Raw genomic sequence first — 27,784 nt, 5'->3', positions numbered from 1 at the left:
TCTGTTCTAGTACTATCTATCTCCCACTGGTAGTTTTAGTATCTTAGGGTACATGTTCCGAAGACAGAACAGAAAAGGCTGGAGCTACGAAAGGTAGGAGGAAGGCTGACAGGGCGGCACGTGCCTGGGCAGGATGGATGACGTGACTCCGTGCACAGGAGCTCCATGGAAGTGTATTTCCGTATGAATGGGGAGAACCTATCTGTCCTAGGAGAGGCTGATAAGCAATGTTGGTAGAGATAGTAAGGTTCCAAGGATCTATAATTAACTGAAGTTTCACAGAACTAGGTATTGAGGCTCAAGACAGTCTGAAGAATGACCAAAAGAGACGTAAGATGTGGAACAAATTGTTCCACAATTGGCAGGTTGTTAATTTTCTAGATCAGCTACTTCCTCCACAAAATTCAGTTACAATTTTTGATGCTTGAGATATTAATATTAGACTTACGGATCTAACATTTCAAGAGAAACTCCCCCCTCCCTTTAATCTTACCTGTTTGGGTTGCTCTAATATTTGAAGGTATGGGCCATCTGCTAAAAAAAAAAACAAAAACAAAAAAACAATAAGCAGAATCAAAAGAATGTGAGGCTTCTCAAATTTGGTATAAAATATTAAGCAAGTAAAAACCTGAAATTATGCTTTTAAATAGAGGTTTCAATGAAAGATTTTTAGCTAAAATTCTACAAGGATATAATCTATCTTCTTCATTTGAATATTAAATTTATCCTTATTTTAACAGCTTTACACTTTTAGAGAAGCACAATAAATAAACATTTGTTGAATGGTGATGGTACTTTGTACAAGCCAACAAAAAGCCTGATGTTTGGTAAAGATCAAGATGGTAATAACCTTCATGATCGCGTGTACTAACAAAGCTTTTATAAATGGCACAAATACCAATTAAAATCAGCAATGACTTCCTGGACTCTATGACGTGTTTTTGTTTTTTTTTTGTCCTTTCCATCATTAGATACTAACTTCTTCCCCTTAAAAGGCAGATGTTCCCTGTGACATTGTAAGACTGAAGGGGCAGCTACATGTGTGAAATACATAGATAATGGTCTCAGGCTGTCTGTTGTTCTTGACACCAACTTTCTGGTTCCTTTCCCTTACTTGAATCCATAAATATTGCCTTCATTCCCTAACTGACCAGCTTGTCCCCCTCCCTCCCAAATTTAATTTGGTCTATCAGATATGATGGACTTTTCTAATTAATCCATAGCTTTTGATGTTTGTATACAATTTCTGAATACTGTGCTCTGATATAAACTTTGTTCTAAAAAAAGCACAAGCATTTTTAAAATCCTGAAAATAATTTCATTGCTGGTAGGTGCATGCCAATTAATTATCATAAAAACATAAAAAAAAACCCAAAAACTAGAAGCTTAGTCCATATCCTAATTATATCTGACTTTGGAAATTCGAAGGAAAATCAGAACCTCTGACAGCATAAAAGTTCCTAAGCTCCCCAGGGCATCTTATGTCAACAGTATAATAACCCATCGCTCTGCAGTAAGTAAAGGCATATGCAGCTTCTCACTTGTTTGAATGTAAATTAAAAAGGCTGGTACTAAAAAAAAACAAAAAACAAACAAACAAACAAAAGATCCTATGAGAATGCTTGTGTCCATTTCAATCTCCACCATCCCTTAGCCAGAAGTTTAAGACCTATTCTTTTAGATAAATAAATTTGTGAAGAACTAAATATGTTCAGGGTGAAATTTAAGAGAGAAATCACTTTTATTCTTTCAGTTTTATGATGAATCAGAATAAGGGCAGAAAAGTTTAGGAAACAAAGGTATAATTATTTCTTATTACTATTCAAGAAATTTATAAAAAATCAGCTGAAAAATGGCCAAATTTGAAGCAAAACATATACACAAAAGGAAATATGGGAAGGGACTGGCCAATGTAGTATAATTGAGGTAAATTATTTCTTTTATTTGTACAAAATTCATCCCTGTGCATTTTAAACTACTTTTAGAAAAGAAATTGCAATTTTAAGATTCTCAAACATGGCTAGAATTTAATTTTGATAAGAAAATAAAACCAATTAGAAACAGAAATATTTTCACACCACTAACATATAATTTGTATGTCAATATAACAAATATAATCATAAAAATATTCCCTCTAGGATGCTAAATGAACATATCAAGAAGAGAGGCTTCTAATAAAGCAGCATTTGGAAGCAATAAAAAATATAAGGGAGTTGGAGAACATTTACATTAAATTTCAATCTCTTATTATTGTTATTATTATTATTTATCAATTAATGTTAATTTAGTTTGCAATTACAGTTGACAGCCAATATTATTTTATATTAGTTTCAGGTGTATCTCTCACTACTGACTTTTCTAAAAGTACTTGAAGTTTATCTATTATTTTTGCTGAATGACTAAATTTCCTTAAAAAATGTGATATTTCAAGGTTTGGGAATTTTATTAGTGAAATGAGGCCATTTTTCTCTTCCAGGGAACACACTCAAAAGTTAAATCAACTAGAAAATTAGATTTGATACGCATATGTTTGTTTTAATGCCAAGTTTCTTCCAGTCACATGTCTATCCCATGAAGTGACAACCCACTTATACAGAGAAGTTGAAAATACAGCACAATGTGCTGTTCGGTGTGGCTCAGTGGTTGAGTGTCTAGCTGTGAACCAAGAGGTAACCGGTTCAATTACTGGTCAGGGCACATGCCCAGGTTGTGGGCCTGATCCCCAGTGGGGGGCTTGCAGGAGGCAGCCAATCAATATTCTCTCTCATCGATGTTTCTGTCTCTCTCTCCCTCTCCCTTCCTCTTTCTCTAAAATCAATAAAGAAAAAAATATTTTTAATAAATACACTACAGTGTTATAGACTTAACAGCTTTACTAGATCCCATAATTTTCAACAACTAGGACTACTTAAGAATTTAGATCTCAATAAATAAAAATAAAACAGACCATGTGAAAATTACAACATAGGTTTCCATAATCTTTCCACCCCTTTAAAACATGAATGAAACGGCAGACATTTTGGATTATAAAAACTTGACTATGCTACTGCAACAGAGAGGGGAAAATATAACAATAAAAATGATGAGGGAATAACTGGGAAATAAGATTTTTGGGGTATAATTTTAAAAGTTTTAATAATATCATGGCAAAATAACTTCTACAACGTTAAATTCTGACCACAGAATATTTACTGAGATGGGTTTTTTTTTGGTAACCTTGTTTCTATCTCCATAAACTTGATGAAATAAAAACATTATGAAAGCATTTGCCTCCGGATACTGTTTGGCATCTACAAGGCATTAAATGGAAATGTATGTGTTTCCTAAGGGCAGCATCAAGCTCTGATGTTCCCAATAAAGCATTAATATTAAAAAAATACTTTGATCCCAGAATGGAAAGTTCACAGGAAACACAGACGCTACCAAGACATTGGCTTGTTCTTCACAGGAAGCCGACCAAGAGCTCAAACTGGACAGCAGTCCGTGAGCTCCCAGACACAGTAGCCTACAAGATAGGTTTTGTGGGGTAAAGAGGAAAAGCTCCCAGCAATACAACTTTTGATAGTGAGGGTGAAGGGATAGCAGATTTATTATTTTCCTCCCATGAACTTCTAGAAATAATAGAGATAAAAATGCAGAAAAACATTCTGGTCTAAAAAATGAAAAGCAGGTACCAGAATAACAATAACAGCTTTAAATGAGAATGATACAAATTAGATCAAGTCTCCCAGTGAGGCCATGGCAAATCGAAGAGATGACGTCCACTTCAGTGATTACAAAACAACTTGTAGTTTTATATACAACTTGCATCATTTACTCACACTGCTTCTGAAAGTCTGTTAAGTCTCATTGGTGATGTGAGGAGCATATAAAAAGAGCGGTCACACACTACCCTAGCCGGTTTGGCTCAGCAGTTAAAGTGTCAGCCCGTGGACCAAAGATTCTGGTCAAGGGCACGTACCTTGGTTGCGGTTCAGTCCCGGGCCCTGGTTTGGTTTGTGCGGGAGGCAACCAATCAATGTGTGTCTCTCACATCGATGTTTCTCACTCTCTCTCGCTCCCTTCCATTCTATCTGAAAATCAATGGAAAAATCTCTCTCTCTCTCTCCTTCTCTCTCCCCCTCCCTCCCACTCTACCTGAAGATAAATGGAAAAGTATCCTTGGGGGAGGATTAAAAAAAAAAGGGGGGGGGGCCATCACACAGAGCTTACATACAAACCAATAAATAAAAAAAGAGACTAAATATATATTTTTTAAATCACTTATATGAGATTAAACAATTACTGGGTGGGGATAATTAACACTGTCATGTTAGAAAGATGATTATCATGCATTTTATCCAACTGGTCAGAATGTAAAGCTAAAAACTTTTTAAAAAGATGATTTTTTTCCTTACTACGCTGATTTTTATTGTTATTTTTGTATCCCAAGTGCCCGGCATACACAATGGGTACTCCAATAAATGTTTTTGGAATAGATCTGAGGTGTTGAGACTGCCTGAGTCTGGAACAAAGCAAAGAGGAGTTAAAAATATCTTAGAGGTGGTAGAATTGATTCAAAGGGAAAATCCTTATATTGAGTGAAAAAATTCCTTCTGAGCTGTCCTAACAGATAGTAGGAACAATTGTAAGTCACACAATGATAGTGGGGATGAAACATTATTGTGCAAATATATTTCAAGAAAGCATATTAAAAGATTATTTCTTAGAACATAAATCACCATTTCCTTTCTGGGTACATCACTAACTTTCTGAAAGAGACCACTAGCAAATCCTGAATTAAAAAAAACGAAAAGCCAAACGACAGGGTAGTAGGCGTGAGGAGTTTCCTTACCCGTTGGCAGTGGCATCTCTGACTGAAATATTTCTGAATTAAATATTGTATGATTCAAAGGATCCAAATGAAACATCTGTAACAAAGAAAATTAAATTTTCAATCATTATTTTTCCAACATTGTATTAAACATTTAAAGTTGGTAGACCTAAAACTTAGTTACAGGAACAAAATAAAGCCAAATACAAAATTTGAAAATATTTCAAATTAGGATTTTAAAAATACCTTCTCATGTGTATGAAACTTTACACAGGGTTGGACTGTGTTACTACTGTGACAAAGGGTTTTGAAAAGAATGACCTAGCTAGCCCTGGTCGGTTTGGCTCAGCGGTTAGAGCATCAACCTGCAGACCAGAGAGTCCTGGGTTTGGTTCCCGCTAGGGGCACGTACCAAAAAAAAAAAGAATGACCTAGCTATAAAGTGCACATAGGCAGCACACTTAACAATCTTCAGGGCCCCGTCTATGTTTATCATATAATGGATACTTAATAAATATTTGTTGAATGAATGACTTGAAGCTCATACTCTCTTAGAAATATAAGCATAAGAATATAATCCTATTGATGATAGCCATTCTGGCAGGTGTGAGATGATATTTCATTGTAGTTTTAATTTGCATCTCTCTGATAATTAGTGATGATGAGCATTTTTTCACGTCTATTGGCCATCTGTATATCCTCTCTGGAGAAGTGCTTACTCAGGTCTTGTGCCCATCTGTGTGTGTGTGTGTGTGTTTGTAATCTTTTTTTTCTTCTTGTTTATTTTTGTTACAGATGTTTCTCCTTTTTCTGCCCCCGCAGACACCCTCCTCCCTACCCCACCCCCTGCCAAGCATTGTTGTCTATGCCTATTGGTATTAAATACATGCATATAAGTTCTTTGGTTTATATCATACCTCCCCCCACACCCTTCTCCTCTGAGGTTTGTCAGTCTGAACCATACTTCTTTCTATGTCTCTGGTTCTGTTTTGTTCATCAGCTTTTTTTGATCATTATATTCCACAAATAAGTGAGATCATGTAGTATTTTTCTTTCTCTGATTGGTTTATTTCGCTTAGCATAATACTCTCCAGGTCCCTCCATGTCGTCTCAACAGATACAAGATCATTCTTTCTTACACATGCATAATGTTCCACTGTGTATATGTACCACAATTTTTTTATCCACTCATCTAGTGATGGACACTTGGGCTGTTTCCAGATCTTAGCAATTGTAATTTTGTTTTCCTTTTGTTGAGCTATATGAGTTCTTTATGTATTTTGAAAATCAACCCCTTATCAGATGTATCATTGGCACATATATTCTCCCATACAGTGGGTTCCCCTTTCATTTTGATGATGGTTTCATTTTTTGTGCACAAGCTTTTTTTAGTTTGATGTAGTCCCATTTGTTTATTTTTTCCTTTGTTTCTCTTGTCCTAGGAAATGTGCTGGTGAAAATTCTGCTATGTGAGATGTCTGAGATTTGCTGCCTATGTTTTCTTCTACGATTTTTGTGGTTTTGTGACTTACATTTAAGTCTTTTATCCATTTTAAGTTTATTCTTGTGTATGGTATAAGTTGGTGGTTTAGTTTCATCTTTTTGCATGTACCTGTCCAGTTTTCCCAACACCATTTACTGAAGAGACTGTCTTTACTTCATTGTATGTTATGTCCTTCTTTGTCCAATATTAATTGACCATAATGATGTGTGTTGATTTTTGGGGTTTCTGTTCTGTTCCATTGATCTATACGCCTGTTCCTGTGCCAGTACCAGGCTGTTTTGATTACAATGGCTTTGTAGTGTAGTTTGATACCCAAGGATATCCCATCTCACCAACCCCCTTCTCCTCTGAGATCTGTCAGTCCACATCAAACTAAAAAGCTTCTGCATAGCAAAAGAAACCATCATCAAAAAAAAAAGAGAACCCACTGTATGGTAGAATATATGTGCCAATGATACATCTGATAAGGGGTTGATTTCCAAAATATATAAAGAACTCATACAGCTCAACAAAAGAAAAACAAAATTACAATTGCTAAGATCTGGAAACAGCCCAAGTGTCCATCAATAGATGAGTGGATAAAAAAGCTATGGTACATTTACACAATGGAATACTATACCACTGTTAAAAAGAAGGATATCTTCCCCTTTGCAATAACGTGGATGAACCTGGAGATTATTATGCTAAGTAAAATAGCAAAAAAGTCATAGAAAGATAAAAATCCTATGATCTCACTTATAAGTGGAATCTAATGAACATAATAAACTGACAAACAAAATAGATCCAGAGGCATGTAGGCATGGAACAGAAATATCTCAGAGGGGAGAAGGCAGGAGACAAGAAGATATTAACCAAAGTATTTATATACATATATGCATAACCAATGGACACAGATAATAGTGTGTTGAAGGCCTGGGGTGGAGCAGGGGCTGGGAGGAGGAAGGTAAAAGGGTGAAAACTGGGGGACATCTGTAATACTGTCAACAATAATATTAAAAAATAAAAAATAATGTAATCCTAGAAATCTATATTTCTCTTATGATGGTAAATAAACCCCTACTCTAGACATTCAACTTCAAGTCCTGAAAGGATTAGACAGCAGTCCTGGATCAATATGCAAAAAAACCACAGAAATATTACTTACAAATCCAAGGAGCAGATAACTGAACACTGAACTCCCTCACTTTTTTTTTTTTAAACTTTCATTTACCTAGCACAGTGCAAACATACCCGGACTTTAGTGGGTGTGGTAGGCTGAATAATGGTTCCCACAAAGACATCCACATCCTAATCCCCAGAACCTATGAGTACTATCTCATACAGCAAAAGAGATTCTGCAGATGCTACTAAAGTAAGAATGCAGGGATGGGGAGACTCCTGGGTTATCCAGATGGGCCCGTTGGGAGGGATGCCGGATATCAGAGTGAATAATAGGTGTGACAATGGAAACAAGAGGTCGGAGTGGTGGAAGGGGTCACGAGCCAAGGCATGCAGGCAGCCTCTAAAAGCCCAGAATGGCAAAGAAGGGAAGGCTTCCAGAAAAAAAGCAGCCCTGCCAACACCTTGATTTCAGACTTCTGACCTCCAGCTTATAAGAGAATAATTTTGTGTTGTTTTCAGCTACTCAATTTGAGGCAATTTTTTATAGCACCAATACAGTGGGCAGGAGATATATTTTGATGGAATTATACTCTATCTTGATAAGTTACTAATACTTATCACAAGAAAAAAATTTTCTTTCCACTTAGCTTATTCAAGACTTTAAATTCATATTTCTGAGCTTGGTATTGTTCCCGCCTAAGTAAGTCATCTCTTTGAAATGTCTGTGGACAACAGAGAAAACAACCATATCCCGCTTTTCATGATATGCTACTTGGTGAGTGTGCTGGAGCTGGTGTTTGGAACAACAAGAACAACAACACACCACTATTACAATTTACTCCTTTTTCTCACCACTAGGTTCTTGAACCTAGATGCTGAGTAAATCAAGAGTAAGAAACAGTGTTTAAATAAAGAACACGTCACATTCAGTTGTGAGGTATGCAAATTTTCAATTGAGGAATAATAAATGCGCTCCACTTCACTGCCTAAGAGTCAAGTTCATCTATGCTTTTCATTGTTTGCTGAAAAGGAAATATAGGAATGAAAAAACATGTTATTGTAATAACGGGCCCCACCTTACAGTGTGTGCTCAGAGCAGAATATCAGAGCAGCAAAGATGACCAAGCAGGAAAAAAACAAACTTTCCAATGGTCCTGCAGGTGGCTAAAGGAACTGGTTCAAGGGCAAAACACCCATCTCAGGAGAGAGACACACTGCACTTCAAAGAAGAGAGCAGCTGTGCGGTGCAGCAGGCTGTGCATTAGGGCAAAGGTGGAGAGCAAATTCCAGCACACGCTACAACACAGAGGCCATCTATCCCACTGGGGACAAGTGAACTTCAGGAAACACATACCATCAGGTTTGAGACAAGGGGAAAAAACCCAAATTTCAAGGAACTTTCCCTTCAAAAACTGAAATATCAGAACATGCCGCACCCCTGTTGCTGATGATCACAAAGATGCCCACATGAGAAAAACTTTCGAAATGAATGTTTTCAGCAGATTTTACTCTTGTGTGGCATCAAGGACTATCTCTTGTTGATAAGGTTTCCTGTATGTAAACAGGAAAGCATGGTCTAAACCCAAGAAGAAACAACTCTAATGCTGGTTAGACTTTGCCTTTAATTGTTAGAAATGGCATATTAAAAACGAAAGGTAAAACACAGGTTTTTGATAATGTGAGTAGCCAAATGTCTTTCATGCTGTAATCAAAGCTTATGTTCTTAGATTTATCCTATATATCACCAGTTTTTACAATAAAGTTCAAAAGGAGCATCTCAATGTGAAAAGCAATGCATTCTCATTCTTTCTAAATCAATCAGAACATTATTAAGAGTAATGAATGCTAGATAAATCTATTTTATCTTTCAAAAGCAGTAACTGGACCCCTTAAAACTATTTCACTTTTTTTTGTTGTTGTTGTTTTTGGACCAATTGTTTGTATGTGTAAATTTGGAAAATCCATTTTTTAGGTGGTTGCCACTAAAGATTAAGCGTGAAACGATTACGAAGCCCGGCCCAGGGCGGCTGGTGCCGCAGGCTCCCTCTCCCTGTGCAGTCTAGCTAGCTACATCTTCGAAATCTCAGTTCACACAGACTTCGTCTGGAAAGTCCTCCGTGGTTTTGCTCTTTCCACCAGGCAGCACAGAGAGAACTCTTTCAACATTTCTGTCCCATTCTGTGCAAACTACTATGACAGTATTTATCACCATATGAAGCTATTTATGTTACTGTCTCTCTTGTTAGAGTGGCGGTGTCTGAAATTAGGGTCTATGTATCCCGTATTTTTTACCCCATCCTTAGCCTCTGTTCTGCTACAAAGTGATGCCTCAATAAATAACTGATGAATAAATAAACTTCAGTAGTTCACATATTTCTTAAACTCATTACATGAAAAATTTAATATTGCCACTGTAATTACCCTAGGGTCTAAAAATTGCTTTTAAATGGCTCATTTAACATATATAATTTATATAAAAATATTTTGGATAGATAAAAGAAAAATAGTAATAATCAACAAAGATTTGTTAGACTCTTCAACAGTTCTATAGGCTTCAAATTTTTCCAAGTAAAAAACTAGGAGAAAAAGAAAAAAATGAAATAATTGCTAATAGAATGAACAGTTTTATGCTCCCAGAACACATTCACTGCCCATTAAGTCTTTCAACACCCCTGTGAGTGTGGGGTTAGCACTCCTATTTTGCAAAGAAGAAAAGTAAGAATCAGCGGGTCTAAGTGATTCCTCAAGTTTTAAGAGCTCATAAGTAGCAGCCAGCACTTCAAAGCCTTCAAATTCTAAGTCCTGAAGGTCTTTTTACTATACTGATCTGCCTCCTCATTAGATGAGTTCTGAATAAATATTTTGTGTCCCTCGGCCCCAAAAGATACATTCAAGTCCTAACTCCCATACCTGTGAATGTAACTTTACTTAGAAATAAGGTCTTTGCAGATATAATCAAGTTGATGCCGTCATACTGAAGGGTGGGCCCTAATTCCAGTGACTGGTGCCTTTAGAAGAGAAAAGGGAGGGAAATCTGGATACAGAGAAATGAGAGAGACACAGGGAAGAAGGCCATGTGCTGGAGTGATACAATTACAAGCAAAGGAATGCCCAAACTGCTGGCAACCACCAGAAGCTAGGGGAGTGGCATGGGGCAGGTTCTCCTTCAGAACTTCTGGAAGCAACCAACCCCGTCATCGTCTTGACGTGCTGCCTCTGGAACTGTGAGAGAATATATTTCTGTTGCTTTAAGCCACCTGGTTTGTGGTCATTTGTTACAACAGACCTAGGACACTTTACAGTAGTACCATTTTACCTGTAGCACAAATAATTTTATGCAGCAGCGTGTGTGTGTGTGTGTGTGTGTGTGTGTGTTCGCAAGATTTAAGCTACTCATCCTAAAAGACATGTCCTCTCTGACCTTACCTGGAGGGACAGGGAAACTGCAAAAACAACTTTTACCCATTTTAGAGTTTGCCTGGCAATGACTATTGTTACCTTTGTGTACTTTAAAATATGAACACATTTACAAAAAATTATCAGTGAGATGATACCTACTTGTTCATGCCCTCCCAAATATGGATCCTCTTCTGCCATTTTGGAGCTGTATAGCAAAACAAAACAAAAGCAAACCGTAAGCCTGAAATGAACCTTAAAAATGCCACCATGCAGGAATAAACTGTATTATTCCAATAAGACCAAATATAATCCTTCTTAAAAACTATGGTCTTTTAGCATGGCTGGTGTAAGCTCAGCTGGTTGAGCATCGTCTTGAACATCAAGAGGTGGCTAGTTCGACTCCCTGTCAGGGCAAATGCCTGGTGTGCAGGAGGCTGCTGATCGATGTTTCTCCCTCTCCCTCTCTCTCTATGAGAGCAAAACATTCATCCATTTCCGGCACGCCCTCTACTGGGATCAAGCCCGAAACCTGGGCATGTGTCCTGACAGAGACTCAAACCAGCAATGGCTTGGTGCTCAGGACAATGCTCAACCAACTGAGCCACACCAGCCAAGGCCAAATATAACCCTTTTTAAAAGACCTTAGGAGGAGGACGGTATAATTCTTCCATAGTATAATTCTTCTGTGGAATCTAAATCTAACAGCAGATAGCATGCATAAGCAAGGAATTACCATTTATGTATAATCCAACACCCTTATGTCAGGCTCATAATAGTGTCCTAGAGTTTGGTATAACTAACCCTCATCCTCAGTATAAAAATCATGCATATTTGGATTCTTATAGGTCATTTGTTGTTGTCACCATGTAGACTTCAAAGATTTAGTCTTAGCTCTTCGTGTAGATTATTTCCCAACCCTTCATGAATTCTGTGATGGTGTCAGAACTGTCTCTAAGCTTTCGGTATGCCCCTAGAATCAAGAAGCTAAGAGTGGCCATTTTGCAGTCAAAAGGGTGTGCGTGGTCCGTGCATCAAGGCACCAGGAAGGTTGCTACAGAGTGCAGTGCTCTGTCCGCTAGTGCGTTCCACGGCAGCAGGCCATCCCTGCCACTGTCAAAACGGTTCAGTAGTCCTCCCCTTATCCACAGTTTCAGTTACCCATGGTTGAAAAAATTAAATGGATAATTCTTGAAATAAACAATTCATAAGTTTTAAAATGCATGTCTTTCATTTTTTAATTCATATTTGATAAATGAATACTTTCAATACATACAAATGCAATAATAGATTGTATAAGCTCATTTAGAGATAGTATCAAAATTCAAATTGTGCAAGTCAACTTAAATGTATAATCTGGGCCTCCATCTACCACCTCACACTTTGGGACTTATTTTCCAAATATAGTAACTTTGGAATTTCAAACAACTTAACTGCTAAGCTGGTAATATTGAGGAAAAAAATCAGTCAGTAAATGTTATCCAAAAGAAGAGTTTTTATTGCACCATCAGAGCAAGCTCAGGTGTTAGTTATACTCATTGTATCCATGCCTGGTAGATGTAGATAGTCTATAGATCTGAGTGTTTTATAGCCTTTCTGAATAGCATGATGAAATCCCTGCCATCCCACTCCATCCCACCCGGGGTGTGGATCATTCCCTTGTCCAGTGTCTCCATGATGTTCAAGCCACCTGCCTGTTGGTCACATAGTAGCCATTTTGGTTGTCAGACTGACTGTCACAGTATCACAGTGCTTGTGCTCAAGTAACTTTTTTTTAAACTTAATAATGGTCCAAAGGGCAAGTAGTGTTTAGCAGTGTTTTTTTTTTTTTAATTCTCTTTTTGATCCCTCACTCGAGAACATTTTCACTGATTTTTAGAGCGAGGAGAAGGGAAAGAGGGAGAGGAAGAGAGAAACATTGATGTGAGAAACATCGATTGCCTTCCACATATGCTCCAACAGGGGCCGGGGATCAAACCTGCAACCTAGGTATGTGCCCTGACCAGCAATCAAACTTGTGACCTTTAGGTGTATAGACCAACACTCCAATCAACTGAGCCACACAGCTAGGACATGATGCTGGCAATTAGGGTATGTCAAAGAGATGCCATAAAGTGCTTCCTTTAAGTGAAAAGGCGAATACTGAACAATAGGATATTTTGAGAGAAAGAGAGAGACCACATTCACTTAACTGTTATTAAAATATATAGTCATAATTGTTCTATGATGTTATTAGTTATTGCTGTTAATCTTTTATTGGGCATAATTTACAAATTAAACTTTATCATATGTATGTATGTATAGGAAAAGAACATAATATATATGTTCTGGCACTATCCTTGGTTTCAGGCATTTACTGGGGTCTTGGAGTGTATCCCCCATGGATGAGAGGGGACCACTGTATAAAAATACTGTAATATTAAAACTGCAATAAGAAGACACAAAAATAAGAGTCCTTATTATCAAGACTATAGTCTCCGATTTAATCAACCACAGCCAGATATTAATACATTGCAAATCCTAGCAATCTTCTATTATCCAGAGGCCCTGAGAAAAGTGGAGAACCACACTGTCAGATGAAATCACATACCATTTTGGACTTAGTAACTTAAGAAATATCTGTATCATTATTTTAAATATAGGTTAATTTTATTTAAATTTATAAGATCAAATTTTAGATATAGTACATGAAAAATGAAAAGATAAAAAACAAATAAAACAAAGACAACAAGGCTGAAAGCAAATATTAATTCCTGAGGCAAACTTTCCTTCTTTTTTTTTCTTTCCACCCTGTGAAGTCTATAAAGCATTCATGGGACTGGAGCTGAAAATGCTAGCTGCCCACCAAAATCTGTTCTCTCCTTTTCCACAGTGAGAGCGCGAGGGGTGAGAAAGTCTCGTGAGGATTCCGAGTGGCACTCTGCGTGGTGCTCAACTGCAGCAAGAGGGGAAAGGGCAGCTCTCCGTCCTCCAGAGCAAGAAGTCCATGCAGATTTGCAAGGAAGTATTTGTCTAAAACAAGAAATTATTGACTGGAGATTTACAAACAGCTATAATCAGTTAAGGCAAGCAGTTAAAAAGAGGGAAATTGACTTGATACAATAAAGAGGAATTAAGTCATTCGAAATTCAAGAGTGTTGCCACTGCTAAGTGGGTGACTGGATATACAGCTAAACACACCATGGTCTGTTCCTTCATCTGCAAAATGAGAGATTTTGATGGGATGGGCTTTGGAAAAGGACTAAGAATATAGCTAATAAATTCTTATTCAAAGAACAAGTCACCTAAATCATAACTCTTTCTATAAACTTGGGCTTTTATATGTACTCAGGTATAGAACTATATTGAAGAATCATTAGCATAGTTTTCAATTATATGAAGAATATGAGTAAAACAGTGTTCAGTACAGTGACAACATTCCATGTGAAAAAAACCTTTATTCTTAGAACACCACAGGAGACCAATTTCCAAAAATAATATTAAAATCATTTTTTAAAAGCTTTTCAGCTTTCTATTAACCTGGATGACCACTTGAATCCTCTCAATCTTAGCCCACTGTCTTCAAAAGCAGCGGTGAGACTGTTGACTTGTTAAACTGACAGAACACGCTCACACCTCTATCACATTCGATATATTTATATTTTTAAACATGTGGATGGCTTTCTGACCTTTGAATGCATGGATTTAATATAAAGCAGCCCTCACCCTAATTTTAAAAACTCAACTAAATCTACTTTATTAGAATTGAGGCAGGGTTAATATCATGATCACTACTGTAGTTAAAACCATAATGAACTCACATTGTAGGTACTGGACAAACCATACAATTAAACGTAGTCCTCCCTCCAACAACCTCCCCATGCACAAATGTGCCCAAAGATTATAGTTTTAAAAGCCCAACAGCAGCCCCACAGATACTTGGGTGATGATTAAATCTAAACTTTTACACACTTTGTAAGACAGTTTAAGTTCACTGTGAAGAGCTGAGGTAACAGTAACCCTAGAGTGATGTCAATATTAATTCATGATTCTAATAGAAATGTCAAGAGAAACCAAGACTTATTTGGAAAGGATGAATCACTGAGTCATATTTGCATTAATTGTAAAGGTGGGTTTTATTTCAAAATTTTGAAATACTGACAAGCCTTTGGAACTGAAGGATTAGGAAAGAACAGGGAAAGTCCCTTCTGCCCCCCTGGTCCCCCGCCCTTCCTCTCGCTTTCCCTTTGCACAGTGCTGTGTTTTTGAGGAAGGACCCTGAAACAGAAAGGGAGATGCTGGGTTGACTGCTGAGAAGATGCCCCTAAACTCTGCATCTCTCTCCCCAGTGGTGAGGTTTTCAGAAAAGCTTGCACACCATGGAAAGGAAAACAGAAAATGTAACTGCCTAGCAACAAAGAAAACCTCTTCTCCAGTGAACTGCTTGTACTTCTTACATGAGAAGCATAATGTTATAACTGACTAAGTTCTGAATGTGTGATGAGTTCCATGCGCAATGACCAATGAATTATTTTCTGTATGTGACAACCCCACCACTGACTGAGCTCAAAGGCCAGCGTGAGGAGTTCTTCTTGAGGACAACATGGCCAAGGCCACAGGGTGGAGCATCAAGGATGGAGTTGGGGGCACTCTCCTCCTTGTAACTGGGCACATTTTCTAAAATCAGATATATTCATATTTTCTGACCAGGACCCACTATAAGAAAACATATTCTTGTCCTGGCCAGTTTGGCTCAGCGGTTGGAGCGTCGACCTGTGGACCAGAGAGTCCCAGGTTTGGTTCCCACTAGGGGCACGTACAACAACAACAACAGCAACACCAAAAAAAAACATATTATTTTTATTATATTAGATTTCATTTTTTAAAAACCTCCTAACTTTTCAAACCCATTAAAATGATTTCAAAACCCTAAAGGGTCACAGTGATCTGAAGTTTGAAAAAGAATCTGAGGTGCCATCCAGAGAGTGCAGGTGGGAACTGGAGAGATAAAGTGTCTCTTCTTTCAAGATTATATTCAGCCACAACAGATGCCACTTAGATATAATTTTAGTACCTCATCTTGGATAGCAAGGAGGATGAAATTGCGCAAAAGAGTGACTTTTCACCATTTCTCTGTTGGATAATAAATTATAAAGAGAAAAAATATGCCGGAGCCTCTTGCCATAGAACACTTTTTTTTTGTGAGAACGTGCTATAAGGTACGTGACAAATGTGCTACGTATACCGTGAAAACACTGAAATGAGAATCTTTGGACTCTGCAATTCCACTTTCAAGAATTATATGAGCAAGTGTGAAAAAAAGTACATATATAAATGTCTTTTGATGGCAGATTGTTTATAATTATGCTGCATTCATAGTTATATATTATGTAATTGTTAAAAATATTGATTCAGATCTATATATAACATAGACTTTTACTCCCTAAGCTATACATTTCTATGTTTTAATTTTCTAACTCAACTATGTAATTGGAAATATACATTTTAATAGGGAGGGGGAGGAGAAAATCAACCTCTATCCTGAATTTAAAGTTCAACTCTGACATTTTTTTTTATCCTCACCCGAGGACATTATTCCATATTTTGTTCAGATAGAGAGGGAGGGAGAAGGAGAGAGAGAAACATCGACGTGAAAGGGACACATCAAGTGGTTGCCACCCTCATGACCCAACCAGGGCCAGGGACAAATTGCAACCGAGGTACGTGCCCTTAGCAGGAACTGTACCCGGGTATCTCTGAACCATAGGCCGACGGTCTAACCGCTATGCCAAACCAGTCAGGGCTCAACTCTGACATTTTTAACAGTTAGTGACATATGGTGAATAAAACATGAAGTATGGAATGAGTCTAACATTTATAAGCACTACTGAAATCCTCTTCATAATAAGTGTAATAGGAAAAAATTAAGTTTTAAAGGTGCTGTTTATTTACATCTTTCTGATGATATATTGGCTTGGTGATGATGAAAAAGAAGTTAATGGTGGGTTTAGCTACTTTTCTCACAATAGCTAATATTTTTTAAGTTTTTAAATAAGAATCAATATTTGTGTCCCACCATATTTAGGATTTGCATAAACTCATTTTCCATGTTTTTGCACTCTTCCATCTGTTTTCAGCTCTCTATTGTTTCATTTGGGTGGAATGTGACCCACTAACATCTAACATCTAGAATAGCTACCTGTTGGGTACAAATACATTGTGCTTGGAGCTGGTGTTAGATAAAGTCCCTGTTCACAATGAATGTGAATCTAACCGGGATGGCAGATACATATATGACATTCAACCATTAATTCATGCAAAGCTTATTAGCACAGTTAGTGATACAAAACAAATGTTAGCCATTGTATTAGTTGGCATACTAAAATGTTTATGATAAATGAGGAAGAGCAATTGAGATGGTAAATGTTTTTGGTATTCTGAGAAGGATCAAATATTTTTATGTCTTTCCCATCCTATAGTTATGGGTATATTGCCACATACTCTCTTTATCCCTGTCCTTAACACTCCTGAATAAAATGTTTGCATTTTGCCTCCGGGGACATTTGGCAATGTCCCACAGACATTTTTAACTGTCACAACTGGGTGGGTGGTCCTACTGACATCTAGTGTGTCGAGGTTAGAAATACTGCTAAATATTCTATAATGTGCAGGGCAGCACCTCACAATAAAGAAATATCTGACCCAAATGTCAATGCCAAGAATGAGAAACCCTCATGAATGCCATCGCATCATGTCAAGTGCTTGGGTTCATATGGAGAAAAAACTAAACTTGATTGACTACCTCCCATGAGTTAGGACTTATAGCTAATGCTTCACATACTCCACTTAATTCTCACAATAATCCTGAGAAACACTGTCCCAGATAAGAAGACTGAGGTTTAGACAGAGTAAGTCATTTGCTTAGGTTGAAAGAGTAATGCTGGCAAATCGGACTCCACAGACTATGGTCTAGGAGGCAGAATTGATTTCCCCCCTTCACTTACAAATTTATTTATTTTAATACAGTGTCTTGCTCCAGGTCTCCTGAATGCTCAGGTTGGAGCTAGTCTACTCATAGCATAGACTGAAAAGCAAAATGGGACTGTGACAATACAAAAAACTCAACTGAGTTCTTCCTCAGATGATCAAATACGAAGGTAAAAATACCAAACAATGTAAACTCAGTGGTAGCTGCTTTTTGTGTTGTTTTGTTTTGTTTTAAATATCTCCTTTGGTCAACTTCAGAGGATAGGAAGAGAATAAAGGGATTCTCTTTGAAACACGGCCAAAGAAAACACCATATACACTAATGGTATAATAAAAGTATATATATATTCAAAACTAAGATATATTGAAATGCTCTTTGAACCTTTTCCTCCCTTCATTAACTTAGACATTCATTTAAAAAAATACTTGGGCTTTCTATGTGTCAGTAAAGACACCAAAGTACACAGAGTGATTCAGCCCCTGTGCTCACAGAGCTTACAGTTGTGGTAGATTGAAAACCATAAACAAAATTCTTTGCAACTCCACCCAACAAAAGGAAAAATGTATTTCTTCAATACCTGAATCTTGGCAGGCCTGTAGCTTTCTCTGACCAATGGAATGAAATAAAGGTGTGAGTTTTAAATGTAGGTTATAAGAGACCTTGTAACAACACTGTTGCATTCTTGTAACACTGCTGCCCTGTGAACAAGCCTGGGCTGGCGCAGTGGAGGATGAGAGACCAGGTGGAGCAGAGAGGGAAAGTGCTAGCTGAGGCTCCTCTAGACCAAACACCACAAGCTGAGCAGCCAAAAGATTTCAGAGATCAGCAGAGCCAGCCAGTATGACCTGGACAGCCCTCAGAATGGGGATCAATAACAAATGTTTGTGTTTTAATTAGCTTTGTAGTGATTTTTACATGCAGCAGGACGCTAACTAAGGCAAATAGGCATTAAATTTAGGAAGTAGGAAGTAGGTAAACGCAAATAGGTAAAAGCAATGCAACATGGTAAGTGCTGTGGGAAATGGAGGGTAAGTGTGGCAAGGATTAGGTATCTTGGCAGTTCAGCAATTACACTTTCTTTATTAGGGTCCTATTCAGTTAGCATAATAAACAATATGTTTATAATAATGTAGGAAGAGAAATAGAGACAGTAAAAGTTTTACTGTCATTTTTACTCTATGGGCTTATTCAGTTCCCAACTGAACAAAAGAAACAAGTACATTAGTCAAAAAACACTGGTATTGACTGACATTGCAATAATCTGGTTATTAGTTAACAGACAAGGGGTAAAAGGGAGACTAGCAGTTAATACTTCAGGTCTGTTCCCCAACAATTGATGAGGGAAGGGATTGGCAAAGGCAAGGTCTGGGTGATGTGGGAAGGTGCTTACCTGCCTGTCAGTCACCTGGGAGTGAGTCAGTGGCCAGAATAGGCATGGCCACTGCAAGCACGAGAAACCTGAATATTTAATCTCTAGACAAAGGAAAGCACTCTCCCTTTCTCTCTCTCTTTCTCGCTCTCCCTTGCTACCTGCACCTGACTCCTGACTTGTGGGGCTCCCACACCCTGTATTCACTCACATGCCCCACAGCCATGTGGACTCCACACAATGAACTGATGGACTGAATCTAGACTGATGCTAATCTGGACCTGGTTTCATCATGGAATGGACACTCTGGACACTGGCTCTGTTTCTAGTTCTACTGAATCCATAGCTGCATGTGCTCCAGGACTGGGTTAAGGAAACTGGGATGTTACAACCCCAGGAATATAACTCCACGTCAATAAAGAGCATTCATTCTCCATGGGGGCTTCAGAAAACGCTTATTTCAGCCATACCCCAAGAACCTCACACCCACTAGCGTTGAGGGAATCTGGCCCACTCATCCCTCCAGTAACAGTATAAACAGAAATAAAATTAGTACTGTAAAAACCTTCAAAATGTAAATATTAATAAATCACTGTTAGCTTTAGTAATATAATTACAAAACAATAATCCTTTCAAACCCTTCAATTTTCCAATATCTAAAACCAAATTCATCATTCCTGCGGCAACAGACCCCATTCTTGACTTTCCAATTTCTGCCAATACATCAATCATCTGTCAAGCACTCAGAGTCAAAAGTTCAGTCACCTTTCTGTCTTTTTCCTTCTCTTTATCTCACACATATCCAGTCAATAATCAATGTCTGCTGATTTGGGGGGAGGGTATTATTTCTTGTTTATCTCTCTCTCTGTTCCATTTCCACTGTTTCACCCTAATAAAACCTTCACTGCTTCACCTCTGAATGACTAATAACCTCCCTACTATTCTCCTCTACCATAGTGTTACTTTTTCTTCTTTTTTTTTAAAGTATTATAGCTGTCCCTCTCACCATGCTTTCATTTTATTTAATTTATTTTTATTGATTTTAAAGAGAGAGGAGAAGAGAGATAGAAACATCGATGAGAGAGAACATCGACTGTCTGCCTCCTGCATGCCCCCCACTGGGGACTGGGCCCACAGCCTGGGCATGTGCCCTGACTAGGAATTGAACCAGCAACCACTGAGCCACACCCACCAGGCTCTTTCACATTACAGCACTGCCATATTACTTACAAGATAGTCAAAAGCCCCAAACCATTCAGCATATTATATTATTGTACTGAATCATATTATAAGCATCACATTATTATATCTTAACGAAACCCTCTACTAGAGGCAGACTGGTCATTCAAAAACATCCCCCTCATTTCCATCTTGTGTATTTGTGCAAAGTATGCCCTGCGTCCTGAAATACCATCTTTCCTACTTAAATACTACCTGTTTCTCAAGCCTCTACTCAAATTTGACCGCTGCCAAGTAGCCCTATATTTCCCCTATAACCTACTGCTCTGTAGTCCACATAAGGGCTATCACACTTAAGTGTATTGGTGATTGTACACTTGACAACATACTGTTCTACAGCAATTTAACTTTATCTCCATATTTACATCTTCTTAAGTGGATATAAATGCTTAAAAGTAGATATGAAAGTTTCTTTTTAGGTATTTTCTTATTAGCAAACATTAAGTACTTTTAAAACAAAGTTTTATTTATTTTATGTTTTATTTTATTTATTTTTTAAAATTGATTTGAGAAAGAGGAAGAAGAAAGAGAGAGGCATCAATTTATTGTTCCACTTATATGCATTCATTGGTTGCTTCTTGTATGTGCTCTGACCAGAGATCACACCCACAACCTTGGCATATTGGGATGATGCTCTAACCAACTGAGCTGCTCAGCCAGGGAAACATCAAGTACTTTTTAATTAATATTGATTAATGGCAAGAAACACTGCAACTTCAAATTTGTCAAAATGTGCACTTTTGGTTTCAGTCATGACAGAGTAACAATTATTGAACTTGCATCTTTGTCATACTCAACTGTAAAACTATACACAATAATTAAAGCAGTAATTTAAGACACAGGACAAAAGACAGCATAGAGCTGAAACCGTAAGGGAATGGAAACACTTGAGGTGAGCTCCAAATTCACTTTTGACTGAGGGCATGTTCCAAACCACAAGACAAGGAAGTAGAGCCCCAAGAGAGAAGCAATCTCATTGGGCAGGGTATTACAAAAGAGGGATTCACATAGAGAAAGAGGCTTAGACATTTGCAGAGGGGTCACATCTGGTCATTAGCCAAACATTAAGCTATACTAGTGTAGGGCTAGAAAACAGATGCTTGGGCCCTGGCCGATTTGGCTCAGCGGTTGGAGTGTCGACCTGCGGTCCAGAGAGACCCGGGTTCGGTTCCCGCTAAGGGCATGCACCTCGGTTGCAGTTTGTCCCCGACCCTGGTTGGTTGTGCGGGTGGCAGCCACTCGATGTGTTCCTTTCACATCGATGTTTCTCTCTCTCTCTGTTCCTCTGTCTCCCTCCCACTCCACCTGAACAAAAAAATGGAAAAATGTCCTCGGTGAGGATGATAAAAAAAAAAAAAAGAAGAAGAAAACAGATGCTTGGGATCTAAGAGCTGAAATTCCAGAAATTCCTGAGAGACACTGAAGTTCCAATGATCCGAGGTGAGGAGACATCAATGAACAGTCTGAACATTCAGTTGTGATCCCAGAAGGACCATGCAATGGGAGTAAGGGACTTACCCTACAACAAGGGCCACTCTAAACCCATCTCAATAAAACCATGTGATTCACCAGTAAATTTATTGCTTGTTACAAGAAAACTCAGTGCTCTTTAAAGGAAGATGAGTATCTTATATTTACACTCTGTACAAGTAGTATCCCCAATGTACAACAAAAAATATCAAAACATCTAGAAGTAGGAAAATATGACTCAGAAAAAAAAAATAACATGAATGATGGAATTAGAAACCAATAACGACGCGGAAGCGGGGTACAGACTGACAATCCCCTAAGGAGTGGGGAGGTGGGGGAGGGATGAACCACAGAACTTATACGCATGTATGCATGAACAGTGGACATGGACAACAATCTGGGGAAGGGGCAGGGAGGGAGGGGGAGGGGGGAATCAGTGGGGGAAAAAGGAGAAACATCTGTAACAAAAATTAATCAATAAAAAATAAAAAAATAACTTTATTTTTAAAATATTTGTATTGATTTTTAGATAGAGAGGAAGAGAGAGGGAGAGAGAGAAACATCAATGTAAGAGTGAAGCACTGAAGATCTAAAAATAGCCCAAGTGTCCATCAATAGATGAGTGGATAAAAAAGCTGTGGTACATTTACACAATGGAATACTATGCAGCTATAAGAGAGATCTCTTATCCTTTGAGACGACATGGAGGGACCTGGAGAGTATTATGCTAAGTAAAATAAGCCAATCAGAGAAAAACAAATACCACAATATCTCACTTATTTGTGAAATATAATGAACAAAATAAGCTGATCAACAAAATAGACCCAAAGATATAGAAAGGAGTACGGTTCAAAATGACAAACCTCAGAGGAGGTGAGTAGGAGGGAGGGATGAGATAAACCAAAGAACTTACAAGCATGTATGTGTAACCAATGGACATAGAAAACAATGCTGGGGGGGGGGGGGTAGGGATCGGGAGGAGGGTGTCTGGGGGGAGGGGAAGAAGAAGAAACATTTGTAACAAAAATAAATTAATAAAAATTGCAAAAAAAAGAGTGAAGCACTGATTGGTTGTTTCCCCCACTGGGCACTGGGTCCACAACCCAGGCATGTGCCCCAACTGGGAATCGAGCCAGCAACTTTTCAGTGCTTAGGATAATGCCCAACCAATTGAGCCACATGGCCAAGGTGCAACCAATTACTTTAAATAGCAACATGTTTGAGAATGTAAAGGAAAAGATGGACATAATGAATGAACAGATAGGAAATCTCAGCAGAGAAATGAAAACTCTAAAATAAAAAGATCCAATGAAAAATTCTAGAACAAAAAGAAATTTCATTAGGTGAATTTATCAGCACATTGAAAACTGTAGAATAAAAGACCAATAAACTTGAAGAATGGTCAATAAATTTATCCAAACTGAAGCACAGAGAAAAAAGGCATAAAGAATTAATACCCCTTCAGCAACTTATGAGACAATATTAAGTGGCCTGTAATTTAGTCCTAGAAAGAGAGAGGAGCAAAAGAAAAAATACTTAAGAAATAATGGCCAGGAATTTTCTATATTTAATTTTTAAAAAATTAAACCATAAATACAAGAATTTCAAAGATCCCCAAGTTGGATAAAGACAGAAACAGTTGTCCCTCATTTATCACGGTTAATCCATTCCAGACTCTAGCGGTTGCACCTGGCATTGAAGGATTTCTGGGGTGCTCGAATACATAGGCCTACAGTCCATACGTACAGTAATTTTAATTTTAATTGTACTACAGGTGTATAATTGACTCAGACAACTGAGTGCACGCTGTATGATTTTTACTGTCTCGATCAACTTTCTAATGAATATATTTTAAAAAATCGCAATACATTGAAGCTGTGAAAGTTGAAGGGCGAAGTGGCAAGGGACGACTGTTAAACTATGTGTGGTCACATGCAGCTGAACTGTTAAAAATGAATGCTAAAAAAAAAAAATAAATAAAAAATCCTAAAAGCATCCAGGAATAAGGGGGAACTAAGTAAGTAAAATGATTGACTTCACATCAAAAACAATAATGAAAGTGTTGGGGGAAAAAAAGATCAGTGTATGATACTATATTCAGAAAAAATATCCTTTAAAAATACAGGTGAAATTGACATTATTCAAATAAAGAAGAGCTGAGAGAATCTGTCAATAGTAGGCCTGTTAAAACACACGTTAAAGAAAGTTCTTCATGCTGAAGAGACATGATACCAGATAGCATCTTAGACATAAATGAAACAATGAAAAATACCAAAGATATATAACTTTTTTTCTTGTTTGCTATTCAAAAAAAATACAATCTATTTGGGGGTTTATAGCATATGTGTAAGTGAAATGTATAATAAAGAGCACACTGGAAGAGAAGAGGACAAATGGAAGCATAGTATTGTCAACTTCTTAAATTATATATGAAATATTATAGTATTAATTCATGGTAGACTCAAGGATGCATATTGTAATACCGAAAGTAACCACTTTAAAAACAATCAATGAAGGAGATTAAATGGAGTTAAAAAAAATTGACTTGTTCAAAAGATAGCAGGAAAGGAGGAAAAACTGAATAAAGAACAGATGGCACATGTAGATAACTTTTACCAAGATGGTAGGCTTAAACCCAACCACATCAATAATTACTTTAAATGGAAATGGACTAAACTCACTATAAAAAAGTAGAGATGGTCAGACTGGACAAAAAGCAAGATCCAAGTATATGCTCTTTATAAGAATTACACTTAATTTTAAAGATTAGTTTAAAAGTAGAAGGATGGAAAAGTTATGCCAGTCATACCATGAAAATACTAAATATAAAAAAGCAGTCTATATTAAAATATCAGATACAGTAGCCTTCAAGAGAAGAAATATTACCAGGGAAAAAATGGAACATTTCATAATAATAAGAGTCATTTCATCTGGAAGAAAAAATAATTTTAATGTGTATGTAAGAGCTTCAAAATATATGAAACAAAAAGTGGCAGAATTAAAGAAAAAAAACAAATATCTATACTTATAGTTAAGATTTTTAACACCCCTCTCTTAATAATTTATAAAAATAAATCAACAGAACATCATCAGTAAGGATATAGAAAATTTATGAACAACACCATCAATCAAATTAGCCTACATGAATGTATAGAACACTCCACCAATGAATGCAGAATACACATTCTTTTCGCGAGAACATAAAACATTCTCCAAGACTGGCCATATGTTGGGCCATAAAACAGATCTCAATAAACTTCAAATAAGTGAAATTATACGTGTATGTTATATAAACATAATGGAGTCAAATTAGAAACTAATAACAAAGCTATCTAGAAAATCCTCAAATATATATGGTTAAGTCCATATGTTAAATTGGGGTTGGGGGGAAGTGCCTCTTAGAATTAAAAACAAAACAAAACAGTAAATATAACCTCATTCTCCTGTACGAAAAAAGCATCTGAATTCTTGTACAATGCCTAATGTAACCATGGGGGACAGGGATTTTTCTTAGAGAAGTGATTAGAATAAATTCCAATGTTTTCCAAAAATAAATATTTGCCAATGGTTGTTTTCTTAATCATAGACTGAAATTTTTAGGATCCAAAAGCTGTTTTGGACATTTTCTAATCATATAATTTCATACATATCAAACGGCAGATTCCATTTTAAGCAAAATTTTTGTTGACATTACAGTAGGATAAAATCTAGTGAGCATACATTTGTATAGCTAGAGAAATTCTTTAAGTATTATAGTAAATTAGATGAAAACGTACATTTTATAACTGAAGTCAGTCATGGGATATTGTTCCCTTCCATTTCCCCATAAAAACCAAAGTTTAAGGTGTTTCATTCAGGTGACATAGAAAGGATTTTGACTTACTGGACTTTATTCTGAACCTTTGGCTTCCACATTTCTAATTCTGCAGATTTCTTTTTCCCTAAAAATAGTGTATGATTGGGGGTGGGCGTGGATGAAAACATGGAGCACAGAGGACTTTTAAGGCAGTGAAAATACTCTTGTATAATACCACAAAGATGGATATGTCATTATACATTTGTCCAAATCCATAGAACACACATTATCAAGAATGAACGAAAATGTAAACTGTGGACTTTAGGTGATTATGATGTATAAACATAGGTTCATCAATTATAAGAAATGTACCACTATGCTGGGGCATGTTGATATTGGTGGAGGCTGTGCATGTGTGGGGCAGGAGGTATACGGAAATCTCTGTACTTTCCCCTCAATGTTGCTATGAAGCTTAAACAACAGAGAGAGAGAGAGAGAGAGAGAGAGAGACTTAATAAAAAAAATAGAGTATGACAAATTTTAATTTCACGTCTGGCCTTAGTCTTGAGTATCATTTTGGAGTATTTGTATTTTCAGATCGAAGAAGAAATAAACCTCAAGGATTATGAATTAGAGATCAATATTCTTTTGATCAAATATAGAGAAACTGATCAAGTTCTTGAAATCTTCATATCATGATTTTAGTTTGGATTTTCATTTTTATTAGTCCTTAAATGTCAATAAAAGTATATCCTTTGTATTTTAAAAGAAAAGAATTAATTATGTGAACCAGCAATACTTGGTTCTACGGATATGGTGATAACTGGATTGGAGGGAGAAAAGGGTTTCCTTGAATAAATAATCACAACAATGGCCCTGGCCAGTTTGGCTCAGCACTTAGAGTGTCGGCCTGTGGACCAAAGGTTGTGGGTTTGATTCTGGTCAAGGGCATGCACCTGGGCTGCAGGTTGGATTTCCGGCCCTGGTTGTGTGGGAGCCACCAACAGATGTGTCTCTTTCACATCTATGTTTCTCTCTCTCCCTCCCTCCGTCCCTTCCACTCAAAAAATCAATGGAAAAATATCCTCTGTGAGGATTAACAACAACAAAATCACAATGATGACCTTTCAATCACACACAAACAAAAATAATAATTTGCAAGCATCAAAATCAGGCCTTATATAGGGACCTTTCAGTCCCTGTATCTAGTTATGAAGGCTTTTCCACACCAACCACATGGATAAACCTATACCATGCAGATGTCAATGTATAAAATAAGCAGGAAACAAAGAGGTGAACTACACTCTCTTCTATGTCTGATAAGGTCTGATTCGAATACTTCTTTCTCCCATGTTTCTTTGTCAGTGACCTTGACTGCTTGGAACGAAACAAAATACTTAAACACATAAATGACAAATTAATGTAAAAATGTGATTTGTTTGATATTTCTGGTAACATATTTTGTTTAGTGAAGAAAATTTGAAGTGAACTGACCTTAGAGGTTTTAACCAAGGCAGAGTTCTTACTTACATGAAGCTCATTATTAGCACCTTTGAGTAATTAATTTATTCAGTCAACTCTCAACTGCATGTAGATGATATGAGTCATGGAATCAACAAGGGAGTAGTCCAAATGCCATTAATAAAACCTTTTCAAGGAGAGTGAAGGGTAGTGGTCCTGATAAAGAAGGGCAGAAAGGCGGCCTGTGGGGTGTTTATTTCTAGACCACTATGTAGATTAAGTGTTCACTTTGAGATAAATCATTAACGCGGTACTCTTCCGATTTGTGCACTTCTTTTTGGTGACTCTTTAATTTTAAAAAGGCTAATGTAAAAAAACTTTTTTTTTTTTTAACAGAAAACATTACATGATAAGAAGCTCCATGAAATTATGAATTTCTGTTTTGTTCAGCACTGTATTTTCAGTACCCAGAACCTGGCACATAGAAAGGACTCAACACATATTCAAATAAGTTAATAGTTAAAAAGGAAATCCTACTTTGCAGAGACAGAGAGCTTATATAAAAAAACAACGGTTTCCCTACTCCACCTCTCCTCACCTCCACAATCCTGCTTTTCAGAACAATTGACTTTTTAACACTCTTAACTTTCTCTTTTTGGTTTTCCTGG

At 37.2% G+C, this 27,784-nt stretch overlaps 1 protein-coding gene across 2 annotated transcripts in view; it reads right to left on the bottom strand.

The window, feature by feature from the left end:
* NFKB1 (nuclear factor kappa B subunit 1) overlaps window positions 1–27,784 on the bottom strand; it is a 133,200-nt gene that overhangs the window by 96,040 nt on the left and 9,376 nt on the right. The window contains exons 2-4 of one of the 2 annotated variants that reach the window (XM_036253237.1): window positions 10,977–11,022; window positions 4,835–4,910; window positions 494–534 (exon numbers count right to left, since the gene is read on the bottom strand). In XM_036253237.1, the coding sequence (XP_036109130.1) occupies window positions 494–534; window positions 4,835–4,910; window positions 10,977–11,015 (156 nt within the window). In that variant the 5' untranslated portion in view covers window positions 11,016–11,022. The remainder of the gene's footprint in view (window positions 1–493; window positions 535–4,834; window positions 4,911–10,976; window positions 11,023–27,784) is intronic. The other variant, XM_036253247.1, reaches the window with a different exon arrangement.

This window comes from Molossus molossus, unplaced genomic scaffold, assembly GCF_014108415.1.
Source record: "Molossus molossus isolate mMolMol1 unplaced genomic scaffold, mMolMol1.p scaffold_m16_p_1, whole genome shotgun sequence".
NCBI classification, from domain to species: Eukaryota; Metazoa; Chordata; class Mammalia; order Chiroptera; family Molossidae; genus Molossus; species Molossus molossus.
Note: the sequence above shows the minus strand (reverse complement) of the source record. Positions and strands in the feature narration are given on the sequence as shown.